Source organism: Cimex lectularius, unplaced genomic scaffold (assembly GCF_000648675.2).
Source record: "Cimex lectularius strain Harlan isolate CLEC.00 unplaced genomic scaffold, Clec_2.1 scaffold16, whole genome shotgun sequence".
NCBI lineage: Eukaryota > Metazoa > Arthropoda > Insecta > Hemiptera > Cimicidae > Cimex > Cimex lectularius.
The window spans coordinates 1,344,097-1,369,474 of NW_019392679.1; the positions used below are offsets into that span (position 1 = coordinate 1,344,097).

Consider the following 25,378-nt stretch of genomic DNA (forward strand, 5'->3'; position numbering starts at 1 on the left):
GCTGCTCTTCACTTGAGCTATCGTGACCTCGATCCACTCGGACACTAACTTCCCATCTCAACCCCACCTTTTGAATTTTCCCTCCTTTTTGCCAGTTTTTATCTCAACTAAGAACCTTAATTAATTGTAACATATTAATTGGTCAAGCGGACCACGAAATTAGTGAATTTAAGGAATTATTTTTTATCACATAAAATAATACATGGGTCAAATGTTAAACATATGATATTGGCAAATCGCCATAGACGACTAAGTCCATGATCAAATTAATTTAAATATTACGACCTTTCAATTGACGTGTTGGATTGCGTTTCCGTTATTAATTGGACGCATTTGAGTTTTAATTAGAAATAAAAAGTATTCAGAACCCTTCTGGACATGGCATAACTAACAGCCGTAACAGTCGTTCCCGACCATTCTCAACTGTTTCCAGCTAATTAATGTTGCACTTTCTGCGGCAGTTATCCTCGTTTAAATTGTGCAGAAGGCTTGTGTGGAATGTTCCATCGAGAATTGACGGGCCCACGTATGGTACCAAGGCCGGCGGAACTGATCATTGTAAACAACTTTGATTTATTTCCAGGCGCCAGTTTTTTTATTCTATCCTCAACCGAACCCATTTGGGCGGGTTTTGTTTTATTTCAATAGGATATTTGCATCTGAACTTTAATTGCTTTTGTCTTAGAGCCAAATCGGCTCATGATTTGCATATCTATGATAGATGTAATAATGATAATAACGAGCTGCTTAAAATGGAAAAATCGTTACAGTAATATATTTGCTAACCTTTTTTTTTGTTAGTAAATCAGCTTTAAAATATGATCATGCATAAATTATAAACATATAATTATTGTACATAGTAAGGGTTTATCACACTCTCCGTTGAGTTATAAAGTTCTTAGGTCAATAAAGATTTTCTAACTAGGAACAATTTTAATTGAATAAGAATTCAAATCCCACGGATTAGTGGTTTTATTTTTATAATAACTGATGATAATAATTGGAATGACTTCGTTAATGATAGGTCATGTGCGGTAGATGCATAGACTTTTGAGTCCGGTTGTGTTAGTAGTCTACATAATTGAAGGATGTCATTCTTTGGTTCTTTACAGGGATCGAGGAGGAATGACACTCGCTATGAGAATTATGTTTGAGACGGCAGACATTTTTTGAGTCCACTGTTGTTTGGATGAAAATAATCTTTGTACAGGGTGTCTCGTGTACAGACGTCATTACTTGAGAAATCAATTTTAGCTGAGAGGTCCGAAGTCTGATTCTCATTGCATTCGAGATATTTCATTTTCAGGCGAATTTAGCCTTTCTATGTTCGCACTGAGAGTCAGTCTGATCATTCTCATCGGTATTGAAATGCTCTTTCCATTAGTGTAATCAAATTTTATTGAAGGATTAATGTTTTATGACTTTGTGAAATGTTGAGATAACCTGAAATGTGAAATATCTCTAATACGATCAGACGTTGGGCAATCGAGGCTCTTTTGTCGAATTTGAAATATAAAATAACCACCTGAAGTATTGACGCCTGTTTGCTGGACAGAATGGCTGTGTTGTGTTTTAAATTGAGAGAACGCATTTATTAGCGCGAATGTATAGTGTATAAGTGCATATTTGTGGTATTATTTATAAGAAAGGTAATTCCCACTTGATTGATAATTACAGACCTTTTTGCAAATCTTCTGTTTTCGCCAAGATATTGCATTCTATTCTAGCAGAGACCCTAAGCACGGCTTTTCGGTCATGTGTTAATAAGTTCAGAATTGCCCTAAAAAGGGCACATCCATACATGTGTCTTGAAAAAGGCAGTTTTGTGGTTTCCGGCACGACCTTTCATCCGGGCCTTTCACCACCCTCGGAGAGATAGAGCAGGACAACACCTCCGGCTCCGGTTGGCCGGTACGCTCCAGCTAAGGTACAAACAACGACCACCACGAGTCCAACCTCAACTAGTAGAGCCGCTTTGATACTCTACTCCCGTGGTTCAGTATTATTTTTAAGGTGAGACTGATCGCCCACCCGGGAGTTCATACGAACCTACTGATGCACCCGTTGTCTGAGGGGTGCGGGTTCCGTAACCCAGGAAGCCTCTGCCAAAGCAGGGGGTAAGGAAGAGAAAGAAAAATTAGGAAAGGAAGGAAGAAAGTAAGGGGAAATTTGCCTTATCATTTGTCAGCCCCATGCACCAGGGTTGATGGTCGGACTTTGCCTGGGCCTACAAGGAAGGTGTCCCTGTGGGTAGGAAAGGAAAGCAACCCGGATAATGGCCTTCAGATTTGATCTTACCAATCTGAATTACATGGAAAGATCGAACACTTGGTCTAGAGTCGCTTAGCTCCGCCCGTATTTCTGCTGATCTCATTTGGGGTTGGAAATTGTGGAATGGGACCCTTGGTATCCAGAACTTATATTTATCACTGTGTGCTTCAGCGATCACTAAGGAACCATAAATAGTTCTTTGTCCCACATTGCAAAACAGAATATGGACTAAACTCCCCTCTACCGAGGATAATAAGATTGCAGAATCATTATCCCAAAGAAATAGATATAGTTCACGAATCCTTAAGTTTTTTTTTATTATGTTTTTTTACTATTCCTCTTGTAGATTCATTCTGTTGGAGTTTTAAATAAATAAATATTCATTCATCGTTAAGATTAGTTGGATAGGCTATGTGCGGTGGTAGAGGTCAAGTACTGCTTGAGTGGACAGTATGTTTCGCCGTTCCCTATCATTTACATCTTCCGTAGTGTTGTATATGAATTTAAGAATGAGCGAGAGTGAGAGTGATTGTTCAGCTTTGGACCGCGTCTTGGAAGCTGGTATAACCTAACTGTCGATAGTCGCGGAGATCTAAGTAGTCGGGGTCATGACGGACATGCCCAACCCCAGACTGCACCAAACATACAAGAGATTCTCAACCTTGGAAAGTTTGAAAAATGGAAACTTAGAATGTTTAACTAATGTAAGACCATTGATCACTGCTGTTTAATCAAAACTGGAAGGGTTTTCAAAAAGTTTTATTTGTTGCACCAATGAGTTGGAGTGGGCGCTATGGTATTGAGGACTCTTGAGTATCGAATTAGTTTTTTGTCAAAATGAATTTTGAGATTGATGTGGTGAGAAGATAATCGGGATTCATTGGCCTTTCTTATTGATTTTTGAATGGAATGACAGTATTTCAGAATTGATGGAAGGGGGAAGTTAGCGGGCTTAAAGCCAAATTTTCCCTCGTAAACTTTACGGCTCTGAAAGGAGAAAAAAATACGACGCCCAGTAATGAAATAAAAGAGCGACTCGGCGAGACAGTATTGCGTCGCGGACGGAAAGGAAGTCTAAGAGCATTTGCTGAAACCGGTTCCACGAAGAAAGCGAAAGTTATTGGGTATCATTTTGCTTTCAGACCCTTTTACACAATTCTGTAGATAAAAAAAAATTAACCATCTTTCTCGCTCGCACTTTTCGGAGAGTAGAGTGAATTTTCATTTAGGCCCGGGAAAATTAAGGCAATGAAAATGTCATAATCGTTGCAAAATTGGCATTCCTTCTTCTTCCTGTGATATCTAGAAAGCACAATTACAACGTTAAAAATGCAGCCTATTTTTTTTTTAAATTTTGGATACGAAACAGCCAATGTTGACCCCTTGTCCAAAATTATAACCAAATCAAATTATCATACAGAGTCACTTTTTCCACTTGCCTTCGTGACACCAACAATTAACTACAGATCAAATGGTAAAGTCGCTATGAAATAATTTGTTTATCACATAGAGGTAAAATATAAGTGATTTGGAAATTTCCTTTCACATTTTTCTACAGCTTTTTATGATGAAATTGTGTATCGATGAGAGAAATGAATGTGAGAATGAGAGAGGGACTATTTGAGGAATTTCTATGAGAACATAAATCTCACTGGCATTTATATCATTTGCGTATTTTGAGAATGGTAATTTGATTTATTTATTTACTGGATCTTCCCACAATTATATATTAATAGTAATTAATCATTAAAAATAATTAACTTAAAATTTATAAGATATCTTTCTTTGTTCGCTCTATCTCTCTCCTTCCCTATTTCTCTCTCTTTTTTTCTTACTGTCTCTTTCTTTTTTCGCTCTCTCTCACTCTCTCTTCCCCCTATTTCTCTATCTCTCTCACTCTCTCCCCCGCCCTAGTTCTCTCCCTCTCTTTTTCTCTTACTGTCTTTCTTTTTTTCTCTCTCTCACGCTCTCTCTTTCTCTTACTGTCTCTTTCTTTTTTCTCACTCCCCCTTTCTCCCCCCTATTTCTTTCTCTTTCTCTTTTTTTCTTTCTCTCTCATACTCGCTCTCTCTCCTTCTTTCGTTGTCTCTTTCCTCCTTTTCTCTCTCTCTTCATCTCTCTTTCTCCCTCTCTCTGTCTCTCACTCTTTCTTTATTTCTTTCTCTCACTCACTCCCTCTCTTCTTTCTCCCATTCATTCTTTTTTCGCTTTCTCACTCCCTCTCCGTTTCTCTTTCTCTGCTTTTCCCTCTTTCCCTATATCCCTTTTTCCATCCCTCTTTCTCTCAATCTTTCTTTTTTCGTTTTCTCTCCTTCACTCACTCTCTCTTCTGCTCTCGTCCTTTTCTCTTTCTTTCATTTCTCTTTCTTTTCACTCACAACACTCTCTCTCCCCCTCTCTGTCTGTCTGACTCTGACTCTCTCTCTCTCTCTCTCTCTCCCTCTCTCTCTCTCTCTTTCTCTTTCTCTCTCCCTTTCTCTTTCTCTCTCTCCGTATATGCACTCCAGCCTGCACCCTATACATTCCGTTAAAATAAAAAAATCTGATGTTGAATTTATATACCATAAAAATAAATACATAATCTACGGGGAGAACTACGATCAATCATTAATTATGAGGCTAAGTATGGTTTGATATGTTGCGATGTTAATTCGTCAGTTCTTGTGAGCCAACCCCCCCAGTGTTGTCGAACCGGGCCGAGTTTTGGGCGGAAAGGGTTCCGAGATATTTACCCGATTGTCAAACTGAGTCGGAATGCAAAAAGTCGAGTGGGTGAGAGTTAAGTTTATTGAACCGACGTCCTTTGCCAGACCTCAGCCGCAGTCACTCCTCACCAACTTGTAGAATGTTAAGGTCAGTCCCGACCTAATAACGCCGCGTTAGGCGTAAGCGCCTTCTGGTGAATGACTATCCTTTGCGCACGTGGGAAGGAGGGAAACCGTCTAGAAGGAGGCGGCAAATAGCAAATTCCTCATCCGTCCTTTTTAGATATTTTGATGAGGAAGTGAAATTTTTTACCAATAGAAGTATTACTGAAACAACGGTTATATAATTTCAAAGGAATGAAAAAAATTCAAGTCAACAATCAACATAATTAATCTTAAACGTCTCATGATGTCAGTAAAATATATCAAACTTATTATGTTATTGTTATTTTATTGTACAAATAGGTAACCAAGTTGTATACACTTTTTCAGTCAATAATTTTTTTTTTATTTAAAAAATTAAAACTATATTATTATTGTAATGGAGACCGCGGTCGAGTGGTTATGGTGTAAGACTCCTATTTGCCACGCTAGGCGGTTCTGGGTACCAACCCCGCAGAGCCTATGATTTTTGGTGTTTATAATATGAAAAATTATTGAAAAGTTTGACTCCTTTTTCGCGACACCCTACGATTAGTTGGACGTTAAGCCCTCCTGTTTAACAGAAATTACCTCACGTTTTTGCATCCACTATAAAAATTATTACCAATAAACATATAGGATTAGGTAACCAAGTTGGAGCGGCGTTCCTTATCTATGGACAAAATAAAGATGTTTTACAGCAGTAAAATAAAAGAGGCTGATTGGTGCAGTAATAACCAACCCACTTCTAGCTGCCTTGAGATCTTTGGTGTGGATTGCACCTCAGGATGAGAAATGGAAAGCGAACGTTAAAACAGACAGTCAGGTAGCCCTAGAAAAACAAGAATCGTCAATCTCATCTGATCAAAAGAAATCTGAAATGCTTCGATGAAAAAGGACGGACAATAACATACACATGGGTCAAAGCTCACATCGGAAGAGGAAACGATGCTGGAGATCGAGAGGCAAAAGATGCTGCAATGGGCACAGATGACCGTGGAATTCTGTCGTGCACCTCAAAGTCATATGAAGTACCAAACTCACCAAACTCAAATGTAAATAGTTGATTGGATGCATGGATCATGACAGAGGAAGCGTCGCGTACCAAAAAGTTCTGTCCAACAGTGTCGGGAAGAATAAAGTCTGACTAATCCTTTTTAAAAATATAGTTCCTACTCATAGTAAGTTGTTTTGCAACGATCCGGATTTCGAGCCCTTTAGCTCATCATCAGGTTAAAGGACTTCTACAACCACGTCTATCGACATGAATTGCCAAAGTGAACCCGCTGATACCTCCGCCAACACGACGTTCCAATTATCAGCTGATTTTTTTAATGGCGCTCAATTTGAACGTGCGAAACGCGAAAATTATAACCCAAATAAATATTATAATAGTAAATACTTAATATTATTAAATTACTGTAAAAATAATAACAATTAAAATAATTAGTCTAATTATTTGGACGTTTCATATTATTTATATACATATTTAAAATGGGAGGTAGATCAAAATCTGTTATATTATTAATGCATTTATCACCATGTTCTATTTTAAATTTTTTAATTTCCAATTTCTCAAATCAATCTAGTTCTTTCCCTTTGTTGAAACTATGTAACACTCTTGTATTTAAATTTGAATTGAAATTATGTTTTGTTTCTTTTAGATGGTCCTTAAATTCCGAAAATTTGCTCGATTTAGGCAAGTGTTCTTTTACTCTCGTTTTTATTTCTCCACCACTTTGTCTTATATATTTAATATCACAATCATTACAATTGAGTTGGTAAACCCCGCTTTTTGCCAAGTTGTCTACCTTGTCTTTAGTTTTTGAGATGTTGTTTTTAGTGAACCCGTACTACAAAGGATTTATCATTAATATTGTTAGATTAAATTATCCCAAAAAGAAGAGTTATAGTTGAGAATAGAATAAAGATTCGTTATCCGTGGTGTGTAAAAGAGAAAGGGCGAAGAGGTCGGTATTAAAATCCATTCCCATAAGTTTAGTGATCGTTTCAACCGACGCGTTTATGGCTTTTTTTGAAAAAAGCGATTACGAAACATTAAAATCCCGTAAGAGTCGTTACCTGGTCGAGATTCTTATAACGCGCTACTGCTTACACCTGACGAAAGTGTTTACGCGGTTGTTCTTTCCCCAAAAAATCAATAATAACAATAAAACTCAATTGCGTTTCCTAAATAGAAAAAGGGGGCGTCGGTGGCCGCAACGGTTTAGGCGTTGACACGGCGCTCATCACTGTAAGATAAAGGTCCCGGGTTCGAATCTAGCGGCCCTGCATATTTACAAATGGAATTTTTTCAAATACACCGGGACCCCGAGGGCTGATATAGCCTCTGCTGTTGCGAACCCTCGTTAAAAAAATAAAATAAAATATTAAAAAAAAGGAAGAAGAAAGACGAAGACATTCCGCTAACCTTTCTTCTAAAGATCGACTTTAGAAGTATTTCATTTCAATTTTCAAAATCAAACATGTCCAGCCAAAAACAACACTTGCCTTTTATGGACAATAGTAGGATATTTAAATAGAAAAGAAAGTGACCGAAACAATTAAGAAGAACAGGATATCATTTACTCATATTTTCTCTATGCATTATGTCCTACGAGGTAAAGTAATTTTTTTTCCGTTTTATTCCAAATTTTTTAAACTGTGGAATTAACTACAACAAGAAAATTCAATGGTGATAGAGAATAGCCTAGTACACTCGGATATAAATAAACGTAAGCATTCACTTGTCTATCGCTAACAGTCAAGGTCATGAAAGAGGTCATCGGGAAGTGTGGCTGAGGAAAGTTAGGTTACTAAGAGATGGGAATCATCAGGAGAAGTTAAATTTGCGCTGTACTGATTTGATGGCGAGGGAAGCATCAGGGATGTTGAGGTCATGGTGAAGGGTACGATTGAACACATAGAAAGGAGCATTTGCTATACAACTGTTGGGTTTGGATTGGAACGATTGGGTTCGTTAGTAGTTTGGATGCTATGCCTGAATATGTCCATGCCGCAGCGAAGGAACAGGGAATGACGGCTCCCCTCTCATATTCTCAATCTTAAAGGTCTAATTTTAAATCCATTACGAGGGTCCGTTTTGGAGATATGGATCTGGAAAAGTTCACATCTCCCAAACCCCCGGAGCCAAACTTGCTCAGGGAGCCCTAAAAACCCCACCGCAGACAAGCCGCGTCCAGGCTCCAACAGACACAGCCCTCTTTAGTTAGGGCAAGGGGCTCATTTCAAATTTTCATGCAACACCTATAAACAAAATCTAGGAGTTGCTATCCAAAAAATAGCTCCTCTCAATTAAGTACTCTGGACAGATCATGTCATCTTATGTTCTAAGTCTTCGGGGATTTTGCAGAATTTACATTGATCTTCTGCTTCTGGTTTATTTTATGAAGGTAAATTCCACAAATTCCTTGACTAGACCTAAGCCTATTCATAACCCTCTTGGAAAATGGAACATTTTGAAACCAAGGTTTTTTACACAACTGAGGGTTTACAGAAATATAGAATTTTCCAGTTTGTATGCTTTCACTATACTTATGCCACTTTATCCAATTTTGGGTCTTAATTACACTGTTTGCATCTTGCAAGGGAGGGATGGGAGATACTACACCATCTAGTACGGACTCTCTCGCCAAACCGTCTACTTTAGTTTTACCCCTGCTGCCGGAGTGTCCACGCGCCCACAGGAATCGTGTATTCACTCCTTTTGACGATTTAATGAGGACCTTTTTAATTACCAATGTTACAAGATAGTTGTTATCTGAATCAAGTTTAAAATTCTTCAAACTCTCCAAGGAACTTTTTGAGTCCGACGAAATTAATAATGATTCACTTTCTTCATATACATATTCTACTGCCTTAATGAGTAATGTTTTGTAGTTGTTAATTGTTAAGGGATACTTTGGATTATCTGTCTAAGAGTCGAGAGTGTGGTTTGTATCGACTATTCAGTACTTGTCGTTTAAGTCTAGTTTGGGAATTCCATATGAACCGTCGATGTACTAACTAGCATGAGTAGAGGAACACCGTTGAGATATACAAGAGGAAGGATCACTCGCTGTAATGTGAAATTGATGTACTGGCATTTATTTTTATCCTCCACTTCTTTGCCCAAGGGCAAGGTGAGAAAGTAGGGAACGACAAGGGATTATTATTGGACAGGATTGCAGTGTCATCGGCAAATGTGAACAGGGAAGTATTGGAGTGATTAGGGATGTCAGGAATATATATAACGTAAAGGATTGGTCAAAGAACACTACCTTCAGGACTCCTGTCCCAACATGTGGATGGGTGAATGGGAAGCAAGCAAGAATGGGATGCAACTAAGAAGTAACGGTAAAATTAAAGCCCATAATTAATTCCATAATTTTATAATCCTTTTTTCCATATTATCCTCATTTAAAATCTCATGGTGCTGTACCGAGATTCGATCCCAGAACCGATTGCTTGGCAAATCCGACTCAGGCGTCCTAATCCTCACCCCTGCGACGTTACATTTGGAATGTTCCATGTAGTTGGTGCACTTCCTCCATTTTCTTGGTATGTACAAGCGACTATCCAACAATTATTATTCTAAATTTCGAATCGTTCAAGATTTTAAATATTTGTATAATAAGTGGGAGATGAATCTGCAGATTAGTTGCTTAAGATTAGTTTCCTCTGCCTTTTGTCGTTGAGGTCTGAGTTGTTGATTTGTCTCTTTATAATATTTTTCGTGTTTTGTGTATTACTAAGTTTTTCTATGTTTCTGTACGTCATGAAGTAAATTTTAAGAATGTCTGTATTTTTGAGCAAGGTTACATAGTTCGATTTTCCCGAAATGACCTTAGATTTCTACCTTTAATCTTCCTGTCTGCCCGGTGTATTTTGTCTCCGCCTTTGTACGTTACAGGCAGAGTGATCCACTACTCGTACGACACTAGTTCAAGAGCTACGAGTAGTTTTATAACAAAAACCGTAGATAGTTGAAAAAATTTTATGTCCGAAACGGATGAACATCAGACCCTGGTTCATACGAACCTTTTTGTTGCATTTGAAATGTTGAAAAATGAACTTTGTCGTATGGGTAGTGAATTACTCTGTAGATGCCGTTTTACTTGTTTCGTCAGTCTTATCTATGTTTTGCTTCACGAGTTAACGAATTATGTTTTTTTTCTTCAGTGCTGTATATGTGCTTAATATGTTAAATATATTGGCTAGTTTATAAGTCTCATTCTATGTAAATATATAACTTGCCCTATAAGTTTGTGAGGTGTCGTTTTGTTTTTGCCTCGTTTGTTTAATAGTTTATTTATTGTATTTATGTTGTGGCAGATTATGCTGTTATTGTTTGTACTTCTCATTGGATAATAGTTCTGAATTTAGTCTGCCTCTCTTGTAATTTAGGGATGCAGTTTAAGTCTGTTTGGGTGGTTTGTGTCAGCTCTTGTGTTATCTGTCGTTGGTATATATATTGGCATATAACTGTTTTCGGTATATATCAAACTGGAATTGATTATCACTGTTTTTAATAGATTAAAATCTTCTTTACTTATTAAACCCAGTTACATTTTATCTATGGCAGTATCTTAGAACAATCTAGGGCAGAGAACGAGGTGTAACAACCTTTTAGGCATACATATGAAGGAAACTAAACCAGGCGCTTGTGACTGAAGGGCTTCGCATTATGTATGTTTTATTCTTGTCGAGCAACAAAGATTACCGTCCCAATCCCTGACTTTACCCTGTAATTGATAAGTTCGCCATTAATGTCACATTTGGTCCGCCGATTTCCGCTATATGTCAGAATGTATTCTTATTACTTCCCAGTTTAATGATATGTACATTGGTTTAAACATTAAAAAAAACTTTCAATTAATTATTCTTTATGTAAAGTATTGGTTGAGATAAAAATTCAGTGTCACGAGCGGGATTCGAACCCACGACCTTTGGCTAAATACGCCGCTGCTCTAAATTGTGTAATTAAAAAAAACTGTTTTGTATCTAAAAGCATAGCCAGAGGCTACTTTAGTAATAGCACCCTTTATGGCCTTTTTTTTCAAAATTTCATTTAAAAAAGTTAAAAATATATATTACTCTTACGTATCGTTCGATTAAGTTCCGTTTATTAACACGTGGATCGCCAGGTCACGTGGTCTGACTCACACACAGAATATGATAGCCAGAACATATCTTAATGGGCTAATTAACTTTCTAATTTATTTCAAAAGATAGATATAACGACTGGGTCGAGTTTTCCATTAAGCTTGACGACTACAGTAATTCCAGGGTGATGACGAACGGTCTTGCAACCCAAGGAGATCTGCCAAGCCTTACGAGCGCAATTCGTTTATTTCATTCTTATTCTCAGCTATTATAATAAATAAAAATTTATAAAACTCGTGATTTAAAAACACACACGTACATCGAGATACAACCACTAGAAGTCTATTCATTATATGATATACCGTAGGTGCATTGTTTGCAATTCAAAACAACATAAAGAACTATGACATAAAGAAACATTTAAGTTCGTTTGTATGAATATAATAGATCGTGTAAAATCAAAATGGCCGGTTTCTGTTTTCCATAATAGAATGTGAGTTGATCTACGCCTTAGGTAACGTTAAAAAAAAGTAGACAGTTCCAACACCTACTTGCTTCCAACCAAGCCACAAAAAGGGTTGTAACTTGCGAAAAACGTTTAAAAAATCGACGGGATCTGAAACTTTACCAAAGGATTATCATGTACGATGAAATTTTTGTTGTTTGGTTACACCCACTCGTTGTCAATGGATAGTTTGCGATTAGCCGGTTTTGTAATTTGCTGCTAGTCCGTTCTAGACATTCTGGAACTACTAATGATTTCTTCATCACAAGTCAATCCTTGGAGGATGTTATGAACTCTGAACTATAGGGCGGACAGTTAGAAATAATATACTCAAAATGGCCATGGCATTAAGCAGCTTTGGTTGACTCACCGTCGAACCAAGATCTGTATTGGATCGAGCTCCTAATTTAATCAATATATATAAGCCATACCTCTTCTTGTACCTTTGATGACCTAATTTATTTAAAAAGTTAACCATTTTGTAGAGCATTGTACAGTTGAAATTGTGGTGCAATGTTTTTCGACCCCCCCCCCCACGTGGTACCGACGTGAGATCAAGCAAACGGCCGTTCTTGTTTTTTTAAATTTTTTTTAACGGCTATTTTTTAAACTTAATAATATGCCTCATTTAATATTACTGACACCTTCTGATCAGAAAATTTAAAGATTCTTTAAAAAAAGTTTGCTAGGCTGTGGGATGGGTTTTCATGGGAGAAACCATGATAGTTGGATAGTCCATGACCGAAAGTATTCACAGTCTTTAGTCGGACATTTTCAGGGCTGATCGCTGCCGAAGGTGAAAAATGGAAGGAGCAGCGACGTTTCGTGTCGTCTTTCCTGAAGGGGCTCGGAGTCGTGAAAGTCGGCGCAAAGAGGGCGTTGATGGAGAAGAAAATTCTCGAAGGCGTCCGTGAAGCAGTCGGGGTAATGTAAAACATAAACGATCCGAATCGGACAATTATTATCCGTTTACTCCACAGATGCTGAGTCGACTCGATGGAAAAGCGGAGGATCCTCACAACATCCTTCTTCACTCCATCGGCAACGTGATCAACTTGGTCGTCTTCGGAAAGACATGGGCATACGACGACCCCCAGTGGATCTGGCTAAGGCGTCTTCTAGCAGACGGAATCAAACTAATCGGCATTGTAGGGCCTGTCAATTTCTTGCCTTTTTTGAGGTGAGTTTTCTCAAAAAATCTTGACTTTACTTTGTAGTTTCTAATTCACAATCGCATGCTTTACCCGTATTCCGAGGTTGAAATGAAAAGTCATTTGAAGTGAAAAGTGTATCGAAAGAGAGGCCGGTCGTGGTCACTTTCTCGTCCAAGAAATCCGATTCTGTAAATGTGACCCAGAGACCTGTATTACTGACCTGCGGGGCTCACGAAATTACTCGTAATCTAAGGTAGATTAGATTGTAATGGTAGTCCGTCCGTAGGTGGTGGCCTGGTTACAACCGTTTGTTGCGCTACCTGAAAGACGGAAAGTCGGAGACGCACAAGGTCTACAAGGAGATCTCGGACGGCTCGTCGACGGACGGCGAACATCTCCTCGCCAATTATAAAGCGGCCATGGCGAACTCGCAAGGAAGACATTTTGAGGAAAAACAGATGTTCCACGTTTTGGCGGACATGTTTGGGGCCGGAACCGACACCACGCTCTCCACGCTCAGGTGGTTCCTGCTTTTCATGGCGGTCAACCCCTCCATACAGGTAATTAACGTATTTTATCCGTAAAGAAAGGGAAGCGAAATCCTGAAATAAACATTTTATAACTACAAGCTGAAAATTGACTTTAATTTGAATATAATTACCTAGTCAACTGGACAGATTTAATCACGTCATTATAATATAATGCCAGTGCTTCAACACTGTTGGATGTAATCTAGTAAACCGGTGAACCTTGATTCCGGATCACAATGACGAAAACATGAGACATAATGCTCCGCTTTTGTGCTCCTGTCCAGTTCTGCAGAGATTTCGAATGTCGGAGGTTCCTCTCTCCCACCACCAGAAGACGAAGCTGTCCCACTTTTAAAAGGATTTCTGGTCGGAATGAATCGCCCTTTTCTGCTGCATAGCTTCGAAATATCCGACTTACTTGTCTTGATTAAAACATGCTAATAATAATATAGTCTTTATTTAAAAAAATAAGTACAACATAATCATCTATTATTTAGACTAAATACTTATTTACCCTTTGAATATCGAGGTGTCGTACAAATAATTTATACATACATAATGTTATTACAATTTAATTTCACCTACTCATAAATGCACTTAGTAACTGTGTGAGGTTAGGGATGGTTAGGTTATGGGTTTACTAGATTACATAACCACCCCAAACTATGTGAGGTTCGAACTTGAAACTGAGTCCTTCATTCTGCAATTGCTTGAAATATTCAATTGTTGGATAATTTTTTAAATATATTTAGTACCATCTGTACCTTATTTACATTATGGTGACAGTGGTGGATACTATTGTATTGTATTGGATGCTATTCTCTATTATTATTCTCTTATGAATTTGCAGCTGTCCACCAAATCAAAGGGATAGGGATAGGGATAAAAGAGGCGGCCACAAAGCCTACAGCACCTCGACCTGAATAGTTCTATTGTGCTCCCCTGTTATTTATAATTCACTGGCCAGTTCAGATTTTAACCAGCCTCCACAGCTTTGACAGCGGCTCCTTGGTGAAGGATCTTGCTTGTGTTTTTTCTTGTCCTAGTTGCAAGAACCCGCACTTACATAGACCTTCACAGAAACATATAATGTGTTCTGCGGTCTCCTCATCTTCCTGGATGTATCTGCACAGTGTTTCTTCTGTCTGTACTCCTATTCGGTACACGTGCTTTCTCAACTGGCAAGTGCCCTGTCAGGTGTCCAAACAGTATCCTGGTTCGGTTGCGGTTGCCTTCCTGTTATAAGTTTATAAGTTATAAGTTTTGTAGATGGTCCTTCTATGAATCCCTTTGCGTGCCTCATACTTGTGGTATTGTTCCATCAGATTTTGGACTCATTAAGGATCCATTTTAAAATGTATCCTCTTTTGTGGCGGGCTGCTAAGCCGCAGTAGGGTTCTGCGTCCAGAGAGTTTATGTTGGCCCCCTTTTGCCAACATGTCAAACTTTTCGTTGCCTCTAAGCCCCGAATGTCCAGGGACCCATGCCAGGGTCAGGTCAGGGCCTCCATGCTGTTCCAAACACTCTTTGCCTTCGGCTCGCATGAGGTGCCTGGCTTTCAGAGAAAATGTCTATTTTCCGGGAATGTATTCCTAGCCTTTTTATTTCTCTGGCGTTTTGTTCAGTCGCTATGATTTCAAACTGGAAAACTGTAGCATATTTACCTAGACCCCCAGTTCCCGTACCCTTGTCGGTTTTGGAGCCGTCAGTATACCAGTAGGGGTTTGCCTTTAGCGGTGTTCCTTTGCCCCATTCTTCCCATCCTGGTATCAGTACTTTGTACTTTTTAGTAAAGTTGTACTTTGGAGTAGAGGCATCAATTGGCATGCCTAAAATGGCTCCTCGTCAGTTTCCATTATTAATTTACACGGCCTATCCTAGCAGATGGTTGTCCATTTATGAGCCTGTGGGCTGCTGCTCTGGCTTCTCCTCGGATTAAAATGTGAAGTGTTGGGAGGTTTAACAAAACTTCCAGGGCCGTCGTTGGCGTTGCGCTCATGGCACTAGTGACACTGAGACAAGCTTGTCTTTGTGTGCCACTTAATATTATATTATATATGCCTTATTGCTTTGGCCTGTAGAGTTTTGGTCCACCACACCGTCTTAGGACACAGGTGTATAGCCAAAGGGTCATTTTGGGGTTTAGACCCCAGTTCTTGGAGCAGAGCCTTCTGCACCTCCCCCAGGTAGGCAATTTTAGTTCTTTGGGTAGTTTTAGTTTGGTTTGAATTCCACATGAGCCGAAGGTCTAGTGTAATCCCTAGATATTTGGCCTCCTTGGAAAATGGAGTCAGATTCCTGTTTAGGCTTGGAGTTTTTAAGCTTTCTGTTGTCCTCTTCCTTGTGGATGGAATCATTATGGTTTCATGCGGGTTGATTGATAACTCCTCCCTTTTGCACCATCCGTCTACCAGATTGAGGGCACGTTGTATTCGATCCACCAGATGTTCGCATGGCGGCCTTTGACTACTACGGCAAGGTCATCCGCATAGTCTAGGCAGTAGAATCCTTCTAGTTCCAACATTTGTAGGAGCTCGTCTACCAGCGTCGTCCACAGTAGAGGTGAGAGGTGCCCCCCTTGCGGGCACCCCCTGCCTTTCTTAGCCCCGATAGTCGCTCCGCCCAAGGTGGATGTGATTATCCTGTTCCTTAGGCCTTCTTCCACCCATTGGCCACCAAATCATACTATCCATCATGATCAATTCTTCTCATTCTTCTATTCCCTCGGGTCAAGATTCATTTGTGGTGGTGACTTCAACGTGAAGCACCTAAGTTAGGGTAGCCGAGTGGCTACTCCTCGCAGACAGCTGTTTCAAAACATGCTTTCACAAACTAATTATTCCCATATATGTCCTTCTGGCCATCTTCCCCAAGTAAACGACCCTACCTGCTTGATTTCTTCATCTGTTCCAACATATAAAACAAAGTATCAAACAAAGTTTTCGCTGTTCCTATTAGGTTGTCAGCAAAAAGATGCAGGTTTATGGTTATAAAATAAAAACAATTAAATAAATTATTTTAAACATTTTTTATTCATTAAAATACCCTCCATAACTCTCAATCCATCACTCAATCAGCCGGTTACGATTGACCAAAGATGGCTTTTAAGCCGATTTCTGGCGCATTGCTTCAATTTGAAAGCAATACATTTTGGATTGATTGTCTCGCCAGGATTCAAGAAGCTGTAGTAAATCAGCCCGAATTAAGCCCACCAAGGTATCACCATTTTTGATGACTTCTGGGCTTTGGAAAATGTGGTTTTGCTTCTCCATTGTCGAACCGCTGTCCAGAACGTCTGCTGTAATCGAAGAGAATCCATTTTTCATCACAAGTAACAATTCTTTACAGGAAAGGTTCGTTTCTGTACCGGTAAAGAAGTGTTGCACAAACTTCACGAGAATATTTTGGCCGTTCTTTAATGCATGAGGAACCCAACTTTCGTCAGCGACGGTCGATTTGCTAACTGAAAGATTCTCAGCGAGTTCTCGAACAGTTATTCTGGGGTTTTCTTGGACCAAATCTGGCAGAACGTCATCATCATCATCTAGGGAAGAAATCCTTCCACGACCTTCTTTGTCCTCAAGACTAATGCCTCTTTGTCGAAATTTTTTAAACCATCTCTAAACGGTGCTCTCACTCACACTGTCGTCGCCCCAGACCTCATTAATGTATCCGGCCGAGTTTAAACTCGTACAACGAAATTCATGCGTTGACATGTTAGTAATGGCTGAATTATCCCCAAGCAACGAAATGCTAATGACATAAACAAACATTTTTTAAGAGGGTTAAAATGTGATGACATTCTACAAAAGAATAATCCATCAAACGTACAAAGTTACAAATAAATTTTTAAGCTCGGGAAGAGCATAAGTAATCTTCCATCATTCTGGAAAGGTCCCTTAAGAATAGAGAGGTTCGGACAGGAATCACATTTCTTTAAGAACAATTCAGAGATCCCATATTACAATTCGGGGACAGAGCAAGCTTTTTCCAAATTAAAGATTAAAAGCAACACTATTTCACTATAATTAAATTCGAAATCAGACCGTTACGATCGATGAAGACTTGCTTGAACAGGGTGGCAAATTCTTGAGCGATGAGGACGAAAATTATTTACCATCATGGATCATTTCTCGAAGATAGCCTCTACTACCTCGTTAACCATTGACAAATTGATATTGAGAAATTAAAAGCACTAAAAACTATATTTTTTTAAATTGAAATCTCAAATCTAGCTAATCTTAAATCTTCCTTTCTGATTACTATTTTATAGTCTACTCTTTTAACTAGAATTTTTAACTTACCAGAGCAGAGTGAGGGAGGAGTTGGAAAAGGCGCTAAACGGCCGGCAAGATCCGACCTTGGAAGACATGGAAAACTTGCCGTACACCATGGCATGTCTGTTTGAAACCCAAAGGATCCGAGTGATCACACCTCTGGGTAAGTCATCAAAACAAATACGTATATAAAATAAAAAAATAGCACAGTGAGAAGAATGATGAAAAATTCATTTTTATTACAATCTAAAACGGCCTGAGGGAAAAGAATACATCAATATTTAGGTGTCAGTGTTATCGATTCGCATTAAAAGACCATTTGCTTTACTAATCTAAATATATCGTCCTCGTGGCACTAATAAAATCAGAATCGTTAACCTTTCGAAATGTTGCGAAATAAATTAGTAAATAAATGGTTTAAAAAAAAATCAACCAAATTGAAAAATATATTTTTTACAGGCATTCCGCATGGTACGTGGGAGGAGACGGATCTAGGAGGATACAGAATCCCTCGAGGCGCGATGATCATGGTACTCCAATGGGCTGTCCATATGGATCCGGAGGTATGGGACGACCCGGAGTCTTTCCGACCCGAAAGGTTTATCGATTCGGAAGGAAAAGTGATTAAAAATCACCACAACTTCATGCCGTTTCAATGCGGTAATTAAAATTTATGAAAATAGAAAAACTCAACTATTTCGGCAGAATAAAATATCAGTCATTTCTAAAGACCTTCTTATGGATGTAACACTTATATTACATACATAATTGTGTCTTATAAAACCAAATTTTTTATATATATTTTTTTAAGAAAGACAAAGTTTTCTAACATGTGACATTTCTTCTTGAGGTAGGTCTGCATCTTCGCTGTTTTAATCTGACTCGTCTGTTTTGGGCTTTTTGTCATTTGCAGTAGCGAGTTTCAGTGGTTGGCCTGTGTATTTTTTTTTCTGGCGATGGTACTTTGGTGCTTTCAAAACATTGACATTTCCTGCATGCGTTTTGATGTTTAAAACAATTCAACACGTTGAACTTTTCAGCAATCTGTGTTACTACCTTGCTTACAGTCAAATAGTCAATTTGATAACATTACGACCACTGGTTACAGGGAAAAGGATTTGCCTAGGCGAGGAAATGGCTAAGATGATGCTGTTTCTGTTTGGAGCCGGCATCCTGTGCAGATTCGTCGTCCGCGTATTAGAAAAGGGTGATGATCTTCAGAAAGCGTTGGAAGGCAACATGGGCATCACATTCAGCCCTGAGAGCCATCATCTCGTATTTCAAGAGAAGACCAGTGTGCAAGCGGATGGAACATGATTTGGTCAGTTGTCAGGTTTTGTTCGAATGTAAATAATCAAAATGAATATTTTATTAAATGTTTTGCTTTCAATATTTGTATTTATTGTTCGCCCTTTAATGGAAAAGTCTATCTGACGTGATGATACTTCATATAACTCAACCAAATATTTCATTCAACATATTTTCCGTTAATTCTGTATTCACTAATTTCGTGGTCCGCTTGATCAATTAATTGTAATTAATTCTGTATGTTTCTTTTCTATATTTTCTATATAATTAATCGTTTTATGTAAGGTTTTTGGTTGAAATGAAAAAGTTAATGCCACGAGCGGGATTCGAACCCACGACCTTCGGCTAAATACGCCGCTGCTCTACCACTTGAGCTGTCGTGACTTCGATCCTTTCGGACACCAACTTTCCATCTCAGCCTACGCCCTTTCGAATTTTCCCTCATTTTTACCATTTTTCAAATGTCATGTAATCAGGATTCGATTCTCGGCGGTATATGAATTGGCAAAATGAATTTGAAAAATGGCAATATGGAGGGAAAATTCGAAAAATTGTAGATTGAGATGGGAAGTTGGTGTCCGAGAGGATCGAAGTCACGATAGCTCAAGTGGTAGAGCAGCGGCGCATTTAGCGGAAGGTCGTGGGTTCGAATCCCGCTCATGGCATTAACTTTTTCATTTCAACCAAAAACCATACATAAAAAGATGAATTAATTGAAAAAATGTGTGGTGATTATTCTCGTGAGTATTCTCACGATTTCTGAATAATAATTGAAAAAAGTAATTTGGTCAATAGACCACTAAATATAATAGATTTTCTATATATTGTGCTTCTACATACTAATTTTAAAGTAATAGGTGCTTATTTACGGACGCAAAGCATTATACAACTTTCACTGAACTTTGAATCGAAATGAAACTGAAACAAAACAGTTTTTCAACCTGTTACTCAGCTAGAACACAATAATTTACGAGCCTTTCTCCCTCTTTTTCTAAATTATTGCAAAGAGAATAAGTCTTAATATTTGGACATCGTTTTGACAGTTGAAGCATGTTGAACCAGGTAGAAATAGGTTTTAGCCTACCCGGCGTGATTTGGGGTTAAACTCAGCTTAACTGATAATCTGTTTTCGACAGCCGTCAAGAACTCGTTTTAGTATAGAAATTAAACTGACACTGCTGTGATTATTTCTATGATTTATAGAGCTCATATTGTACTTGTAGTTCAGTGAGTTTCTAATTCGTCAAGGGATTTGATTATTTGACCTGGCTGTTATGATTGTTTTCCAAGGTGGTCGAGTAGGTCTTAAAACACCTTTTCTTGTGGAAAGTATGGCAACCCAGTCCGACCCCAAGCCAATCTTTCTCCGATGTTCGTAAATCTACTTTATCTTATCGTTTAGATTTCTTGTCAAAATATATAGACAATTGTTTGGGGGGGGGAGCAATTTTGAACATAAATCGTTTAGATATTTAGTCAATTATAAATAAATAATTAAATAAATCTTATTTAAATACAATGCGTAATTTTATATTATTTGCAAGTAGATAACTGATAATACCCCATCCATGAACTCTTTTCGCCAGCGCCTATTTTTTTTTTACCTACACCTATTTCTGAAAGAATGAAAATCTTGTGGCCATTTCTACTTCAGACGCATTACGTGCATATACAGATGGGTTTTCTGTTGCACAAGGTATGAACACCTAGAATTTACTATAGATCCTAATAATCCCTAATATTATAATATTAAAATCATGTAAAAGAGAAATTTCATAAGAAGGAATAGACGGAAGAAGAGTAGCTTTCAATACGAAAAGACACACTTTTATGTGTTTATCTTGGAAAATAAGCAGGATTCTGCTACTTATTTTAATGCCGGACAAAACATTGCAGATTTTAAAATAATCTTCAGCAAAAGATATGATAAGCAAAATGTTTCAGAATAGGAAGAAGCATTTAAATACCTGCCACTTTGTCTTTTGTTTCATTGTGATAAGGGTTCAAAAGGGCGATCGGCGCAAACAGAGAAATTTGGAACATTTTTGGTCAATTAATTTGTGGTGTATGGGATACCATTGGTCGTCTTTTTTTTTCTTTTTTTCAATGGAAACCAAGAACTAGAGGATTTCCCTCCCTTATTGTACTTTATCCCCGGCTCCATTTTTTGGGGGCTCGCAACACAAGTGTGAATTTGAGCCCCCGGTGTGCCGGTGTTCTTCCATAAGAAACTAATTTTTGAAGGGGGTTGGGACCAAATTCAGGGTCACTGAGATCTAATCCCGCCCCTTCCATTGATGAGTGCCGTGTCAATTTCTTTCAATTGCGGCCACCGGTCCCCTTATGCGTCAGAACAAGTCCAGAGGCGATGGTGGGGATCGAACCCTCGACCGCGGGATCTACTAGCCAAGAGTCTGACGCCTTAACCACTCCGCTACAGCGGCCCCCAAGGTCGTCTTACTATTTACAATTTTCTTTGTAATGGGATTTTGGAATTGGAGGGGGGACTGTGCGGGGTTTTGGTTTTGAAGGACTGTAAACTATGGCTATTGGATGGTTTAGAGGTGTCCCACAGTCCAAATTTAAAGTTTAATCCATATATGTATTTAGAGTCATAATTGACCGTATTAATTATTTGAATTAATTATACATTTAATTTAAGGTTTTGGTTGAGATGAAAAAGCTAGTGACACGAGACAGATACGAACCCACGATCTTTGGCTAATTGGTGTCCGAGGGGATCGAAGTCACGATTGCTGAAATGGTTCAGCAGCAGAGGCGAATTTAGTCTAAGGTCCAGGGTTCGAATCCCGCTCGTGAACTAGCTTTTTTATCTCAACCTATAACAACAAATTATGTCCAGGCTCTCCCCTCCATGCTGGAGGCAGGAAAGCAAGAACGGATAGTTCAGTCTAGCCTAGGCATTGGAAGAAAAACAATAAGAAAATATCCAGCTGAAAGCTAGTCAAATCAGATTTGTATCAATTTAATTTTTATTAGTATAAATTATTACTGTTGTGTGGCCCATTTTCATTTATGGTTGTTTTTTTAGGTATTTTCCATTTTAGTTATCAAGGTTGATTATTTTAATTTTGCCCCTCAGGCCTATATTATTCCCATAGTATCTAATTATTCTTATATTGTTAGTTTGTAAGCAAAGGTTATGTTTTGTTGTTTTATATTTTTTATATAACGTGTCTTGATTCATAAGGAAATACATTTTTTGTTTTAAAAGAAACAAAATAGAAGTGTCCCTCGGCAATTGTGTTCAAGATTTATTTCAAATCAAAATTCCTTTGATTTTGAGGCAGATCACCGGCCTCAAGGTTGTTAATCAAACCTTAAAAGACGGAATATACTCATTCCTTAAAGGACCCACAATAAACCAAAACCAAAAGCCCACAACCCGAATCCTAATCAACATCGTATTGAAGGCTGGTTGGCGCATTAAGCCACATCCGAGTAAATTTTAAAATCTAAACATTTTATTGTAATTAATTATTCAGAGATCGTGAGATGCGATCTGGTGTGACGTAGGTTTTAGAAAAACATTTTCTTTATCGTGCCAACGTTTCGATTTTTATTGAGATGATCTTCAGGGCCTGGGATTTATAAAGATTGTTTAAATTTTACAAATACATGTAGGATATGGAAAAAATTGAATTTATACAATGCTAGAAAATTTTACATTCAATCAAAGTATGTGTACTCACTCAAAGTTATGAATTTATACCATGCTAAAAAATTTTATAAATTTTAGATAGAAAAATGCTAGAAAATTTTAGATTAAAAAAATGAATTTATACAATGCTAGAAAATTTTAGATTCAATCAAAGTGTTTGTTTTCCGTGTAGATGTGTCATTTTTGTGTGTCGTGTTGAGAGTGCCTCACTCAATCTAAACTTTTCTTGCATTGTATTTTTTTTAAAATTTATATCTAAAATTTTCTAGCATTGTATAAATTGATTTTATTTATTTTATATAAAAATTTTAGATTGTATAAATTCATTTTTTCACATTCTACATGTATTTGTAAATTTTAAACAATGTTTGTAACTCCCAGTCCCTGAAGATGATCTCAATAAAGATCGAAACGTTGGCACGATAAAGAAAATGTTTTTCCGAAACCTGCATCACACCAGACCGCATCTCAACACCTCCGAATAATCACAGTTACGGCCGATTTACTCAGCAATCGTCAACTAACAATAAAACGTGTGGTGTTTGGTGACCGTTAGTCAATGATTATTCGAAGATCGGTCTGGTATGACATAGGTTTTAGAAAAACATTTTCTTTATCGTGCCAACGTTTCGATCTTTATTGAGATCATCTTTAAGATTTATAAAAATTGCTTAAATTTTACAAATACGTGTAGGATGTGAAAAAATGAATGTGTACATTGCTAGAAATTGTAGATAAAAAAATGAATTTATACAATGCTAGAAAAAAATTTGATTTAAAAAAATAAATTTATTCAATGCTAGAAAAATTATTGATTGAAATAATGAATTTATCAAATGCTAGGAAATTTTCGATTCGATCAGAGTTTCGTACTCAGCCAAAATGCATGTTTTCCTAATACTTTGATTGAATCTAAGATTTCCTAGCATTGCATAAATTCATTTTTTTTAATCTAAAATTTTTTAGCATTGTATAAATTTTTTTGTATCTAAAATTGCTAGGATGTATAAATTCATTTTTTCACATCCCACATGTATTTGTAAAATTTAAACAAAGTTTATAAATTACAGGCCCTGAAGATGATCTCAATAAAGATCGAAACGTTGGCACGATAAAGAAAATGTTTTTCTAAAACCTATGTCACACCAGACCGATCTTCGAATAATCATTGACTATCGGTCACTAAGCACAACACGTTTTATTGTTAGTTGACGATTGCTGAGTAAATCGGCCGTTTTCGTGTGAACAGTGGTCAGCCGACAGTATGACGGCGCTAAAGCCCGCACGACTCCTAGGACTTGCGGAACGGTCTTCGCCGCCTTAGAAAAGTCGACCTTGGCCCACCCCCCGCACCATCAAAAGACCGACCGCCCTTGCACAATCGCTCGGTTATCAATGACACAACAACCGGTCCCAAAATGCGACCACTCCCTTTTTATGGGAGGATTCCATTGCAGGCAGCCGGCGAGATAACGGAAAAATGGAACATCGCCGAACTACACCGTCATCGTATGGAAAACGGCGGTTTTTAAATCATTATCGCCCGACGTTGTTGATGTTGACGTTCGTGTAAGTGGCACATCTCAGCGAGCAAAGTTAGATCCGATTGTTCTCCACGTATGTAACAGACAGCCGATTTGTCAGCGATTTTTTAAGAACGGAAAGGTCGACGATCGCCTTCCGCTTAAACGCACGCTTGCAGTTTTCGCAAGGCCTTTAAAACCTTTATCACCCCGAGATTGCAACGTGCCATTGCATAACAATGTTTTCGGGATAAATTTGAACAATTATCAAACGGATGACCCATTTGACGTTCAAAACAGCTGCACTAGCCGAAAAATATTCACCGATTTTCAAACAAACCTACTTAACTGGGCCGTTTTTAACCTTATGTAACCGGACGTAACCCATTGTTATCGTTTCCTGACACACTGACATGAATTTCATTACGACATGTGAAAACCGTCTTAACGTCAGGATGCTTGACAAAAAAAATCGGTTTTCCTCTAAAAGAAAACGATAAAACCGTTGAACCCGGTGGGCAACGCACTGTTACTCTAAATATTTTCATCCCGTTCTAGAATTATTTAGGGCAGTGAGATTAGCTGAGTTCAAACAATTACACTATTTTTACTTGAATTATTATTTTAATTAACATCGAAATCTTTAATACGTAATTGTCGTTAAAATTTAATATTTATACCGGCTTAAAATCATAGTTTATTTTTATTTTATTTTTTATAACAGAGACAAAATAAATCTACTCCAGGTACTTTCACATCGATAAATTCATCCTTTTAAAATGGTAGGTTGAAATAATAACTATTTTTAAAATTTTGACTTGAAAATAGTTTTATATTTTAAATATTTTCAATATTTAGGATCTTAGTACTCAAAACTGAGCAGTCCTTTTGATTTAGAACATATTTCAGGTTATTTAATCATTACTTGCCTTACAGTGAAAAGCCAAAGGTTGGTTTAAATTTATTTTTTGCTTTGTCCATATTTTGTAATTTTATAAAATGGATTGGCAAATATCAAGGAGAGAAATATTTTATGTTTAATTTTAGAGCTTCATACATAAATACACAATAATTCAGCCTGTGTAAACACCAAAGCAAAATTCAACTTAGATATATTATTTTAGGAAATGATAGGTTGGGCTTATTTTGTTTTTTAGGAAAAAAAAATCAGTACATG

The 25,378-nt window shown here is 37.8% G+C and overlaps 1 protein-coding gene across 4 annotated transcripts in view; it reads left to right on the plus strand.

Moving 5' to 3' along the window:
* LOC106661634 (cytochrome P450 306a1) overlaps positions 1-19,078 on the plus strand; it is a 31,918-nt gene extending 12,840 nt beyond the window's left edge. For 3 of the 4 annotated variants that reach the window (XM_014385165.2, XM_024225572.1, XM_014385166.2), the window contains 6 exons: positions 12,506-12,651; positions 12,708-12,907; positions 13,168-13,441; positions 17,719-17,851; positions 18,148-18,348; positions 18,797-19,078. In XM_014385165.2, the coding sequence (XP_014240651.1) occupies positions 12,506-12,651; positions 12,708-12,907; positions 13,168-13,441; positions 17,719-17,851; positions 18,148-18,348; positions 18,797-19,005 (1,163 nt within the window). In that variant the 3' untranslated portion in view covers positions 19,006-19,078. The remainder of the gene's footprint in view (positions 1-12,505; positions 12,652-12,707; positions 12,908-13,167; positions 13,442-17,718; positions 17,852-18,147; positions 18,349-18,796) is intronic. The other variant, XM_024225573.1, reaches the window with a different exon arrangement.
* The last annotated feature ends 6,300 nt before the right edge of the window (positions 19,079-25,378 follow it).